The 14739-nt window shown below is 40.2% G+C and overlaps 1 protein-coding gene across 1 annotated transcript in view; it reads right to left on the minus strand.

The window, feature by feature from the left end:
• Positions 1-2368: 2368 nt before the first annotated feature.
• Positions 2369-14739, minus strand: part of LOC121375199 (beta-1,3-galactosyltransferase 1-like) — a 32412-nt gene continuing 20041 nt past the window's right edge. Inside the window, exon 2 of the mRNA XM_041502497.1 lies at positions 2369-3937. Within this exon, the coding sequence (XP_041358431.1) occupies positions 2600-3811 (1212 nt within the window). The 5' untranslated portion in view covers positions 3812-3937 and the 3' untranslated portion in view covers positions 2369-2599. The remainder of the gene's footprint in view (positions 3938-14739) is intronic.

Below are 14739 nucleotides of genomic sequence, written 5' to 3' on the forward strand. Positions count from 1 at the left end.
ACATTGCATCCAGTACCGTAATTAGCACGTCTATGTTTCTGTCTGCTATATGGAGCTGCTTCATGATAGCAAGTTGTTTGTAGGGGCTTTTCAGGTTGTTTATCACGCCTTGGTCCATGGGCTGTGTTTGACTGGTTGTGTTAGGTGCCAAAAGGATCAGCTCAATAACTTTCAGACGTTTTTTCTACCGTTAGGCTGCATCCAGGTCGATGAAAAATTCCTACATAAATTTTTATATATATATATTTCTTTGCATAGACTTAGCTGTTCGAGCTAAATATATTTAATTTTACAGTTCGGACCAATAAATCGGTTCGAGAGAAAGCTTCTGTTCGACCCTAGGGGTACTCGACCAATCAGCACCAAAATAAAAGGGTTTAATAGAGAGAAAAATCGGGACTTTGTTCTTGGTTCGAGAATACCGGTAGGTTCGACCCATCGGGTAGTTCGACCGAACCATTCGGTCAACATCGGATATTTCCGTAACATCAGTTAGAAAGTTGAATTAGATAGGTGTCGGGACGTTTCGGCCCCAGTACATGCTCGGCCCCAAACCGTTTTGACCCCAGACGTTTCGGCCCCTAATGCAATATACGGCGATGTTGTGTTCGTGTATACAGATATATGCTGTAATTGGTATAGTAACACTTTAGATGGTCACATACACCGGTAATAATATAAATAAAATACAAATTTGTAACATTAATTTGTCGAATAACATTCATTGCGCGCGCGTGCACACACACACACACACACACGCGCGCGCGCGTGCGCGCATACGTGGATACAATAGGCATACATACATATTATACACCGTGACACGCACACACATACACACATAAACATATACGTCATCGCGTTCATGTAGAATATCACTGATATATGATATGGTGATAAAATAAGGAAGCGAAACTTACGTTTAGTATGTTTAGACTTTCATGTTTGCATATTACGTTTTAACATTGTTTCACTAACGATTCAAGTGGCAGAGAGTGATACAAGACATAACTTTCCTAACCCACGATGCTATCACAAACAACTCAGACTAGGTTCAGGAACTGTGCATATATGTGTTTTTGTTGTTTCTTTTAAATGCGTTGTGTGAGTTGTGTGTCCAGGACAGCTTGGTTGAACTTTAATGGGATAGAAGCACGAAAATAAAATTGAACTGAACTGAACTAGAACATGTCTTAATGATGCTACTTTCAATTTACCTACCGGCCTCAGTGGCGCAGTGGTTAAGCCATTGGTCTCCAGGCTGGTGGGTACTGGGTTCGGATCCCAGTCGAGGAATGGGATTTTTAATCCAGATACCGACTCCAAACCCTGAGTGAGTGCTCCTCATGGAAAACATTCTTTGTGATCGTACTTAATTTCTGTACACATGTGACGTCAAACATCAGTGGTTCCAATTCTGGTAAAGCGCCCTTTTATGGGGTCTACATGGAAATATAATTAAGTAGAACAAACGCAAAACAATTTATTGCAATTTATTAAATTGTATTTACACAAACAAGAAAATCAGTTCATTTTCATTTTTGGATTATCAAAGCTAAATACAGTTTTGGTCTGTCCAGGACAGTGGGTTAGTTGTTAGAGGCTAGTGAGAGAGAAGAGGGTGTAGTGGTCTTACACCTATCCACTGAGTCGTTGAAACTCGCTCTGGGTGGAAGCCGGTACCGGGCTGCAACCCTGTACCTACCAGCTTCATATCCTACGGCTTATCCACGACACCGCCGAGGCCAGTGAGATCATGTACACCTTATGACTGTCATTTCCTATCGATGTTCCAGAAATTGTGTGTCTGACCACTTAGAAAGACGTTCTGTGGTCTCCTCTGGTACTGACGAGATGCATTGGAAAGCATCCACTGCACCCACTCGACTCCTTCGGCGTGTGATAGATGTCAGACGACGAAGGAGTCCAGTGGGTGCAGGAAGTCCATAGAGGCCTCATCCATCGACGAAATAATTACAGAATGAGTTGAAAATTTGTTTGTTTTGTTTAACGATACCACTAGAGCTCATTGATGTATTAATCGTCGGCTACTGGATGTCTAACATTTGGTTATTTTGACATGCTGAGAGAGGAAACCCGCTATATTTTTTCCATTAGTAGCAAGGGATCTTTTATATGCACCATCCCACAGGCAGGACAGCACATACCACGGCATTTGATATAGCAGTCGTGGTGCTCTGGTTGGAATGAGAAATATCCCAATGGGCCCACTAACGTGGATAAATCACAAACAGACCGCGCATTCAACGAGCGCTTTACCACTAGCCTACGTCCCCCCCCCCCCCCCCCCCCCCACCACCCCCCCCCCCCCCCCCCCCCCCCCCCCCCCCCCCCCCCCCCCCCCCCCCATATAACAGAATGAGATGAAATTTGAGCCTGGAGAGATCTGAAGCGTGCACTCTGCTGCATTATTTTCAGGGGCCTAATTCACTAAACTCTCGCAACTTTGCGATCTCGCAGAGCAATGCTAAAAGACTTACAGAGAGGATGCTTTGTTGTCTAGCAGAGCCTAAGAGACCTTTGTGAATTAGGCCCCTGGTATCGCGGTTTCCATTGACAAATACACAGATTGTGGTTTTTGTTAGGACAGGAGTATAGGATTTATCTCCTTCTTCATGGCAGGACTGAGCTGCGACAACACGGCATACCAGAGCTTTTCGACGACGTCCTGTTTGTTGCCTGTGTTCACCGCCAAATATGTACAGTTTTTCTTTTCGGTGTAGCACTTGAGACCTAGATTTGAATTTAAGGTCATGTTCGAGCGAATGTCCTCATGCTTCACGTTCCCAACCTTGTCGGGGAGCAACCCGTACAGATACACGTCATCCACCCAGAAGAACGGCGTTAGAAATGACGCTCTGTACATCGGTCGGATGATGTCACGCGATATCAGCACGAGGTAGCCGTTGCAGTAGTTGGTCGGGTAGTGGGAGTAACCGCGAAACAGGTGTTCGTCCACGTGCCACTTGCTTGCCCCTCTCACTATTGGACTCGTTCCTTTTTTACGGTAATGACAAGAAATGGAACGGTTCTTCGATTTGAATTTGGGGTAAAACTTTTCCAGGAGAATAAAGACATTGAGAAACATGTCGTCGTCTACTTTGACAATCATCTCGGCCTGCTGACAGAAGTCCTGAGTCCACCTGTACGCCAGCACGCCCTTGTGGGTCAGGTTGTGGTAGGTGTCCAAGAAATTCCCCTGAACAACGTCGCCGTAGACGATACTTTCGTTCTCTATCAACTCCTGTGTGGCTTTCACTTTTGTCAGACCGAACAAAAACACTATCCTTAAATTGATCTTCGTAAACACATTCTTGTTTGCCCAAGTCTCTCGAATTATTCTACGTCTCTGAAAATTCTCCGTGGCACTGTGAACAATAATTAAGAACTTCAAATTACTCACGTTTGTACATACACTGGGATTGTTTATCACGTATGGGGAATTCGACGTCAGTGGATACAGCGTGCGTTTTGGTACCTTACCCACATATTGTCCCCTGCACTCCACCTCCGGATTCAGACGACCTCTTCTCAGCAGCTCGGCAAGTCTTTCGGAAGATTCCGGAATGTTTAATACAACGTCATAGCTGCCGTCGGGGTTCTCAACAGCACTTTTCAGGACAACCCGGGTGTTGTTGAATATTTTCAAAGCCAGACTACGGTACTGAATGCTTGCAACGTAGATGTAATAGAAAACGGGCAGCATCAGTACCAGAAGCGGAGTCGAGTAGTAGATGAACTCCTTAGACCTGAAGTTTTTCAGGTGCTGTATTATGATTAGGCTAAACGCCATACCGCTTTCGTTTTAGTGATGCTAAGAGGTTTTGCCGTCTCTCTTCCTCTCTCTCTCTCGTATTGTTGTTCTGCTGCTGCTTATTCTAAAACCCATTCCTTCCACTTGAATTACATAGAATGGTGCCTGCAAAAAAATAACAAGAAAAATCAATTATCATGTATGACAAACATTCTATTCGTGTCATATAACATGTCTGACGATTTGAATTTGGAAGTGTGGGAAGATGTGTGTAAAGCATTAATCTCCTGGGGCTACGAGGCCTTGAGATTCCTGGATTGGTCTTTAATCGCGCAGTTTTGAATCGCAAACGCAATTGGGTGTATTTTGTGATTTTTAAACTTTCATATACGTGTTGCTGATGATACGCTTCACTCTTGTCAGGAGGGATGACACACGCTGTTACGCATCTCCTAGGAAAGTGGCGGTCCTCCAAAGGACGAGCACCTAATAGTGGATCTTCGAAGCAATCACGAGTGCCTAACGTCCTTTCGACTCTGTCCTGTGCAAAGATACGATTTTGATATCGGAATACGGTTGTGTCGTTCAGATTTATATTTCAGCAAACTCAAGGTTGCTTCACGCCAAATCAATCCCCACTACAAACATTTTACAATAACAGTGTTATGAGCGGTGGACCGGCCGCGGTGGCGTAGTGGTTAAGCCATCGGACTACAGGCTGGTAGGTACAGGTTCGCAGCCCGGTACCGGCTCCAACCCAGAGCGAGTTCTTAAGGGCTCAATGGGTAGGTGTAAGGCCACTACACCCTCTTCTCTCTCACTAACTACTAACCAACTAACAATTAACCTACTGTCCTGGACAGACAGCCCAGATAGCTGAGGTGTGTGCCCAGGACAGCGTGCTTGAACCTTAATTGGATATAAGCACGAAAATAAGTTGAAATTGAAATGAAATGAGCGGTGGATCAGATCTATATAACAATTATAAAATCAAAAATCCATATTTGTGTAAAGCATAATTCAGAAACGTATTATGATAAAATGACAACAGAGATTAATGCTTTTGGGGAATAATACAAGTGAATGTTGCTGATCTAAGACATTAACCTGGGGCCTAATTCACAAAGGTCTCTTAGGCTCTGCTAGACAACAAAGCATCCTCTTTGCAAGTCTTTTAGCACTGCACTGCGAGATCGCAAAGTTGCGAGAGTTTATTGAATTAGGCCCCATATCGAGCCATTACGTAATCACTGCGATGCCCTATTTGTGTTTTGTGTTATCTTTTAACAAAACTGCTATCTAATTATTGAACGCATTGAACACTTTATTGCGTCTTTTCTCTGTTTTCTTTATTCTTTCTTTGTTTCTCTCTTTCAATAATATTTATTTCTGTTCATATTTAAATTGCAAAAATATAATACTATCGTGACATGTATGTATTATGGAGAAGGCTTAGTAAGTTGTACAACTTGTGCCTAATCCATTTGTTATTTTAAAAACCAATAAACTATGTTTCAATCAATCAACCGATTCATGTTGATATCACTTTAAATTACTACTAATGTGTAGTTCTAATTTGTTTTGTTTTTGTTTAGTTTTTTGTTGGGGTGGGGTTTTTTTTTTTTGGGGGGGGGGGGTTGGGGGGGGGGGGGTTGTTGTTGTTTTATAAGATATAGACAGAACACGCTTCAACATTACTGACTTCTATTGTAATGTATATTTACAAGTACCACGGTCAAGGCCCTTGCGACCTCACAAGAATGCGAGTATCATTTACCTACATTTGACGACACAAAATATCAACGTTTCAACTATTTAAAGGGACATTCCCGAGTTTGCTGCAATTTTAAGATGGTATCGACTATAAAATACTTTTTAACGACTGTAATAACATATCAAATATATTTTTTCTGCATAAAATGTTAGTGGCTGTATATTAAACGTGTTTCTGATCGTTCTAATATGTGTACTAGGTTAAATTTCATTTTATTTTCGTACGTACGAAATTATTTGAAGACAAAATCCAGTTTGGGCTTCTTACAAATATTAAGACAACCAGAAACATATTGAATATACAGACACTGATATTCTAAACAAGAAAATATATTTAATATGTAAGTTTAATCGTAGAAATATTTTATTAGTCGGAAACATCTTACAATGCAGCAAACTCAGGAATGTCCCTTTAAAGATTGTCTGTTATTCCTTTTACGTCCATCGAGGAATGAATAAAAAAATTATCCACAAACTGTGTGAATCGGCGAAGCCATTCTCACATAAGTTTGCGGATAATGTTTTTTGTTCATATCCAGAATCGGAATCGGAACTATTTTCTCGTGCCCCTATCCAGAACGATTCAGGCACGCCCACCATGGATCCATGTTCTGGCATCGCCAGTCCACGGTTCCATGAACGTAAAAGAAATTACTCACAATATTTAAGGTTAAATTTTAAACATACTTTATAATAATAACATTAAAAGTTCATATTTTATTTTGAATTATGTTTTTGGTTACAACAATAACGCTCAGTAAGACAAATTACTAATATAAAATGACGTTCCCTGACAACATAATTTTATCATTCGTCGAGAATTGAAAAATTCCCGTTGCTACGGCTAGACCAATGGGATGACGTTATATTGTAATGAATATAACGGAAATTTAATTATGTACGATATATAATGTTATACGTTCCCATACATGAAATCAGTTCTTATTTCCAATAAGTGTAACGTTTACCAACAAAATTTAAGTAACCAGTGTTTCAACTCACACATGTGGCACCGTTTATATAAAAGACCGGCCTCGGTGGTGTCGTGGTTAGGCCATCGATCTACAGGTTCGGTACTGGGTTCGGATCTCAGTCGAGGCATGGGATTTTTAATCCAGATACCGACTCCAAACCCTGAGTGAGTGCACCGCAAGGCGCAATGGGTAGGTGTAAACCACTTGCACCGACCAGTGATCCATAACTGGTTCAGCAAAGGCCATGGTTTGTGCTATCCTGCCTATGGGAAGCGCAAATAAAAGATCCCTTACTGCCGGTCGTAAAAGAGTAACCTATGTGGCGACAGCGGGTTTCCTCTAAAAAAAAAAACAGTCTCAGAATGACCATATGTTTGACGTCCAATAGCCGATGATAAGATAAATAATCAATGTACTTTAGTGGCGTTGTTAAATAAAACAAACTTTACTTTTATATAAAAAAAAATCAGGAACCGACGGCAATTGCCGTCCTTGAATATAAAGTACCATAGGTCGGGAGCATCGCCATTACTTGTGCCACTGCCACTGGATAAAAATTACTACAGTCGGTAAAGCTCCTCAACGACAGCAAAATGTATATACCTGGTGTATATTGTATGTCAGTATTTAACATTTGAACATGTGAAATATGTCTACAAGCAACAGAATAACCTTTTATTTGCTACACAAATCGCTTTTAAAAACATTTCCGTTGATGGGCCGTTTCACCGACGGCACTTTTTTAATTCCGAGCCCTGCACATGAAATTTAAAATATTTAAATAAGGTATCCTTAATGTTTATATAAAACCATCAGTTATATATATTTTTTATTACAGAATTGGTTTTAACCCCCAATGTACTACTGGCGTGGCTGTGGAAGGTGGGCGGGGCATGGGGAGGGTATTCCAACCCAAATAGCATTTCCTTTATTCACGCCACATTTTATATTTGCACGTTGCCCCATAACACAACCCACCACCACCACCACCACCACCGCCACAAATATAAAATCCCGTCTACGCCGATCCAAAATGTACATGTATTGCAAAAAAAAAGTTGAAGTTTGTTTTGTTTAACGACACCACTAGAACAGATTGATTTGTTAATCATCGACTATTGCATGTCAAACATTAGGCAACTCGAACATACAGTCTCAGAGAAGAAACTCGCTAAACTTCTCCATTAGTAGTGATGGATCTTTTATATGCACCATCCCACAAGCAGGACAGCACATAACACGACTTTTGATATACCAGTCGTGGTGCACTTGCTGGAATGAGAAATAACCAAATGAGCCCTGGCCCCAACGACGGGGATCGATCCTACACCGACAACGCACCAGGCGAGCGCTTTACCACTGGACTACGTTCCGTCCAACTGCACGCCACCGGCCTCGGTGGCGTCGTGGTTAGGCCATCGGACTACAGGCTGGTAGGTACTGCGTTCGGATCCTAGTCGAGGCATGGGATTTTTAATCCAGATATCGACTCCAAACCCTGAGTGAGTGCTCCGCAAGGATCAATGGGTAGGTGTAAACCACTTGCACCGACCAGTGATCCATAACTGGTTCAACAAAGGCCATGGTTTGTGCTATCCTGCCTGTGGGAAGCGCAAATAAAAGATCCCTTGCTGCCTGTCGTAAAAGAGTAGCCTATGTGGCGACAGCGGGTTTCCTCTAAAAACAGTGTCAGAATTACCATATGTTTGACGTCCAATAGCCGATGATAAGATAAAAAAAAATCAATGTGCTCTAGTGGCGTCGTTAAATAAAACAAACTTTACTTTACACTTTAACTGTACGGCATCGACTTAATAAAACTATATTAATTTATAGGGAATAGACAATAATATTTGAACAAAATGAAAACATTGTGACGTATTACTACAATGGTTTCTTCTATTGTAAATGTTCGGCTCGATTTTAATATCACAAAAAGTCCCCGAAGTAGTTTGAGGAAATTTGAAGCCATATTGAAGCATCTGATAAAATAAGGGAATCTATAACTGTCTAGAACGGTCATTTAGTAGTTATCTCCCCTGCCATGTGACAGAAAAACAAAAAGAATGTCGGCGTCGTGGTTGAGCCATCGGACATAACGCTGATTAGATATAAGCATGACAATAAGTTGAAATGAAATGAAATGCTAGTACAGTACATGTCCAACGACACCTTACCACAACTACGGCTATGTGTGTGTAATTTTTTAAATAATGAGAAACAAAAAGATGGTATTTGTTATTAAAGGGAACTACCACTATCTTGTAGTGGTTAAATCCATCGGACTAAAGACTGGGTTCCAATCCCATGGTATGTGATACTTTATCTGTCGGGAAGGGGCGAGACGCAGCCCAGTGGTATAGCGTTCGCTTGATGCGCGGTCGGTCTAGGATCGATCCCCGTCGGTGGACCTATTGGGCTATTTCTCGTTCTAGCCAGTGCTCCATAACTGGTGTAACAAAGGCCGTGATATGTACTACCCTGTCTGTGGGATGGTGCATATAAAAGACCCCTTGCTGCTAATCGAAAAGAGTAGCCCATGAAGTGATGACTGCGGGTTTCGTCTCTCAATATCTGTGTGGTCCTTAACCAGTTGTCTGACGCCATATAACCGTAAATAAAATGTGTTGAGTGCGTCGTTAAATAAAACATTCATTCCTTCCTTCCTTCCTTGTTTCATTATCTGTGAGGAAAGTGCATGTTTGTATTCTGTTGCTAACTGGAAAATGTTCTTCCATGCTCTAGACCCTACTGACCCAGTTTCAGTATTCAATATATCCAACAACCGCTAATTTAAAGGGACAGACCCTAGTTTTTAAACACTAAGGCATATTTTTCACCTAGACCCTAGTTTCAGTCCGTAAAAATGGACACTAAGTTCGGTTAATTTACAAACCTGTAACAAATTTGGATACAACAAAATGAGAGAGAGAAACAGGAGTCTGTGATGTTGAAATACCCTTAAAAATAGACTAAAACACGACTCCATAACCGTTACTTCTCAGACGCACATGCGTTTTTAAAAATATGAAGAATGCATTTTATGGTCTTAGAAACACAAAGATGACCAGAAACACTTCGGTTGTAGAGAAATGGATAATCTAAACAATAAAATTTAAGTAAAGTATGATTTCAGTTATCAAAAACGGCTCTAATAGTAAGACATGCTTTAGTGTTTAAAAACTAGGGTATGTCCCTTTAAACGAAATGCAGCGGTGTGTTCAAAAGGGTTTGGTACTTCCGGACAGACGAAGGTAATTCAGGATTGTGTAACGTTCGCGAACGTCCGCAAATACTCAGTCTTCTTGAACACGCTTCTGAGGTATCGTTAAATATTGAAATGTTTCAAAAGTTATAGAAAGCTTAGATCAAGTATTCTTCCGTTCGGGAGCTAAACGAACATTTGGACGGTTGTGATCGCTCTCTCGGCCAGAGATAACTATATAGCGAAAACACGGAATTGTTGCCTACCAGCGGGTAAAGTAAAGTAAAGTTTGTTTTATTTAACGACGCCACTAGAGCACATTGATTTTTTATCTTATCATCGGCTATTGGACGTCAAACATATGGTAATTCTGACACCGTTTTTTAGAGGAAACTCGCTGTCGCCAAATAGGCTACTCTTTTACGACAGGCAGCAAGGGATCTTTTATTTGCGCTTCCCACAGGCAGGATAGCACAAACCATGGCCTTTGTTGAACCAGTTATGGATCACTGGTCGGTGCAAGTGGTTTACACCTACCCATTGAGCCTTGCGGAGCACTCACTCAGGGTTTGGAGTCGGTATCTGGATTAAAAATCCCATGCCTCGACTGGGATCCGAACCCAGTACCTACCAGCCTGTAGACCGATGGCCTAACCACGACGCCACCGAGGCCGGTCCTACTAGCGGGTAGGAAAATTTCCCTCTCTATTATAACACTAACCCTATTTTTGACGATAAATACCATTACACTGATCATTTTTGAGTTGGTTTATAACACATATTTCATATATATTAAAGGGACATTCCTGAGTTTGCTGCATTGTAAGATGTTTCCGACTAATAAAATATTTCTACGATTAAACTTACATATTAAATATATTTTCTTGTTTAGAATATCAGTGTCTGTATATTCAATGTCTTTCTGGTCGTCTTAATATTTGTAAGAAGCTCAAAATATATTTCAGGAAATAAAATGAAATTTAACCTAATACAAATATTAGAACGATCAGAAACACGTTCAATATACAGCCACTGATATTTTATGCATAAAAATATATTTGATATGTAATTACAATCGTTAAAAAATCTCTGTTAGTCGATAACATCTTAACAATTGAAGCAAACTCAGGAATGCCCCTTTAACCACTAATACACACTGCACGAAGAAGCCCGGCAGCACTCCTTTCAACAATGTTCCGGTTAAATACGTACGTATTGACATGTTTCTTCCTGTAGATTGTGCATTAGTGATTAATATGTCTGATATCTGTTATCAGCGAACTCGATAATGATCAATGGCATGGTATTTAACGTCTAAGCACTTGAACGGCGGCTCACCCGGGCTACAGAATGATATAAATTCAATACTTGAACGTAAAACAAAAAAAACGGACAAAAAAGGCATGATTGTTTAAACGACACGACAACACACTGATTTTAATCTGTGGGTATTCGGTGTCAGTTACAGGTCACTTGCATCACTTAAGACGTTTAGGGTGCAAGAAGAAACCCTCTTCCGTCGCAAAGACCACACCAGGCTTGGACAGGGCACGACGAGGCGTCAAGCAAATAATCCAGTGAATCTTAAACAGGTGCGTGGGGCGGGATTTAGCTCAGTCGTTTGAGTGCTCGTTTGAGGTGCTTGCGTAGCAGGATCGAACCACCTCGATGGATTCATTAAGCAGTGGTGTCGTTAAACAAAACAAACTTTAAACTTTTTAAACAGGTGCGTGTGCCAAAATCTATAGACTGTGGCTTACTTACTTATTTACTTATACGTATTTGACGTGCCTATATCCAAATAAGGTTTAAGCACGCTCTCCTGGTGGCACAGTCCAGGAGCCCGCTCTGACTCTCCAGGACAAAAAGACTTAGTCTAAGGGCCGATTTCTCGTCGCCGGTTTAAACCTGATTCGCCGTTTAAACTCGGTTCAAACTCGGCTCAACTAAAATTCTCATTTCTCGTTGCAAATCAAATTTGAATCTTGGATCAAAATCTTCTTGAACCAGGTTCAAGTTAAACCTCCAAATCGAGCGTTTAAGGCCTTGATCCATGGAAATATGGCGGTCTCGGACGTTGACGATATGGAAATAATGCTAAAAAATAGGCGTATATTCAACATACCGCGTGTTTTTAGATTACAGTTTAACCCATTTGATGTATACAGTGACGAAGAATTTCTGCAGCGGTTCCGTTTTACCAAAGAAGGTGTGCACAACTTGGAAATTATGTTTCGTAATCACTTACAACGTATAAACAGGGGCCATAACATTACACTTATGCAACAACTATTGGTCACGTTGAGGTTTCTTGTAACAGGATCATTTCAAATAGTATGTGCGGATTTAACTTCTGTGAGTATAGCAAATGCAAACCGTGCTATCTGTCGCACCATTTTAGTCATTGCAGCATGACACAGGGAATACATTATCTGGAGACGAGATAGATGTTACGAAACAAACATTTTTCAACAGCAGTGTGTGTGTGGGGGGGTGGGGGGGGGGTGATAAAATATTATTTTTGAAATTCAATACGAAACCATTCCTGTCATGTTATGCTTTAGAATACCTTTCCAAAGATCTATAACACATGCGTTTAGCATCATTTTTTACCCCTCCCAAGGTCACATGTAGATTTATAACAATTCGTAATTAGAAAATTGATCATAAATATTTTAACATTTTGTTATAAAGTGTTTTTTATTACTTGAATATGCTTTAATGAGTTACTAAAATGTTAGGGTTTTTCTGTCCCACGACTGGTATAGACAAAGGCCATGGTATGTGCTGTCCTGTTTGTGGGAAAGTGCATATAAACATATCTTGCTACTAATGGAAACTGTACCGACTTTCGTCTGAAAACGTGTTAGAATTACCAAACGTTTGACATCCAACAGCCGATGATTAATTAATCAGTGTGTTCTAGTGGTGTTGTTAAACAAAACATTTTTTTTTTATATATCTGGACAATATTGAATATACAGATTGTCTGCAAGTCTGAAAGTCGGTATGTTTTCTAGAGTATCCAACTATAACTGCAGAATATGAATCAGTTCTCTTTTCTAGCAAAGTCTTTAGAACAATATTATACATGTTTGCTGTTTTGACGCAAGACTCGGCGACTTTTTTCAAGCATCCTTTTAATTGTTTAGTTGTACGATTTCGGGTGCCTTGAATTGCATTGAATTTAGTGGTTATTGTCGTCCACGCACGTTCTATTTCCCTGTTACTTCTGCTGTTTGTTGGTTTTTTTTATCCTCGACAACATCCCTATGTTCACTAATAATAGAAATAAGCATTTCTCGTTCACATAAGGTATAATTGTTACTACGGGCTGTCATTACTGGCAAAAAGAAACAAAACATGAACATATGAAGGGGTACATGGAATGTTCGCTTCATGGAACAGCCTGGTTTAGTTGAGCGAGATAATGATTTCGCACGTGAAATAGGATCTGAAATGAATCATGGTTTATTATGAACTAGGCTTAGTTGATCTTGACCGAAGGTTTAAACATAGCTGCTTTGAGCGGTCAACGAGAAATCGGGCCTAAGAGGTAGATGTCTTTAATCAGAATTTTAGGTAAGGAAAGTCTACTTTATGTCAAAATTGGTGCCGATTCCAAAAATAGAAGTCTTATTGATTCCATTTAAGACAAAATTGCCATTTGGGTCAACAACAACAAAAATGGCGAGCAATTTTGTTCTTAAAACGTGTAACGTACTTACACGTTTTATTCTGACAAAGGAAATTAAAAAAAAACAAAAAACAAAAAACAATAGACATTTAAATAAACCTCTTGTTTTATAAATCGCCAGATTCTGATATATTAGAAACATGTTTATATAAAATAGTTGTCCTTCTTTGTCGCAAACAATAAATACCATGCACATGCATTGCAATAATTATACATCAAACCAAACATGCATACGCACGCAAACACGCACGAACGCACAATCGCAAAACGTTTATTTAGCTATAAAATATATACCTACCTACGTACTAATTACATATATAGCTACCTACGTTTCCAGTTTCACAGTATTTATTTTTTCGCACTTTAGTGTCCAAAATTACAAGTTATAATTACCGCATAAATGTACGAATTGTATATGTATCATATGGTTATTGCACACTTTCGATGTTTTGATTGACATCCGATAGTCCCTACTGGCGTAGGAAGCGGGGTAGGGGGTGGGGCAACAGTGATGTTTATATATATATGTGTGTGTGTGTGCCCCCCCCCCCCCCCCCCCACACACACACACATTTTCACATTTTGCACCTTCCTACGCCATTGGTCCCGATCGAGTCAATCTTCTGTCAGTCAAAACATTGAAGTGTGTAATAGACACGCATATTACTACAGCAAGTTCATAGGCGTACCGGGTCCCATTTTTATTTTGGTGGGGTGGGGTGGGGGAGGCAGACTGAATTTTACCCGAATTAAACGAAATACCCGAATCTGGATGATATTTATTCATATTAGCATTACTGCCAAACAGCTATCTAGGGAGGCAAACGAATCACTACGCATTTGTACTTATCATCTTATGGATTACAACTAGTATTGTGGGTAGAATGGTTTCATTCCACCTCATTTAGACCGAATATCTCTATCGGTTTTGCCCGAATTTGAGGATTTGCTCTGAGGGAGTACATTTATTCGGTAACTCACTTTTGTCATGCAAGCATGCTTCCCATTGACTTGATGACCCCTACCTGATAATTCGAAGTGTTGTCATATCACTAGGAAATCAGTTGTGCGCATGACGGATGTTTGCTAAATTTTTAGGTAGGTCATTTTCTCATTTTCAAAACATCCATTTACAGGAATAATTGTTGAACTGCATTAATAAATATAACATTTACACTTCCTGTAATGTCAAATAACTTATTTTTCAATTCTCCATTATTCACCCCCATTCGGAACTAGCCAGCGTTTTTAATTAAACATTTTGAAACAAAAAAGCATGTAGCTTCCTGCAAAGAATGTTTATATTGAAAAGCGTCTG

Source organism: Gigantopelta aegis, chromosome 6, assembly GCF_016097555.1.
Source record: "Gigantopelta aegis isolate Gae_Host chromosome 6, Gae_host_genome, whole genome shotgun sequence".
NCBI lineage: Eukaryota > Metazoa > Mollusca > Gastropoda > Neomphalida > Peltospiridae > Gigantopelta > Gigantopelta aegis.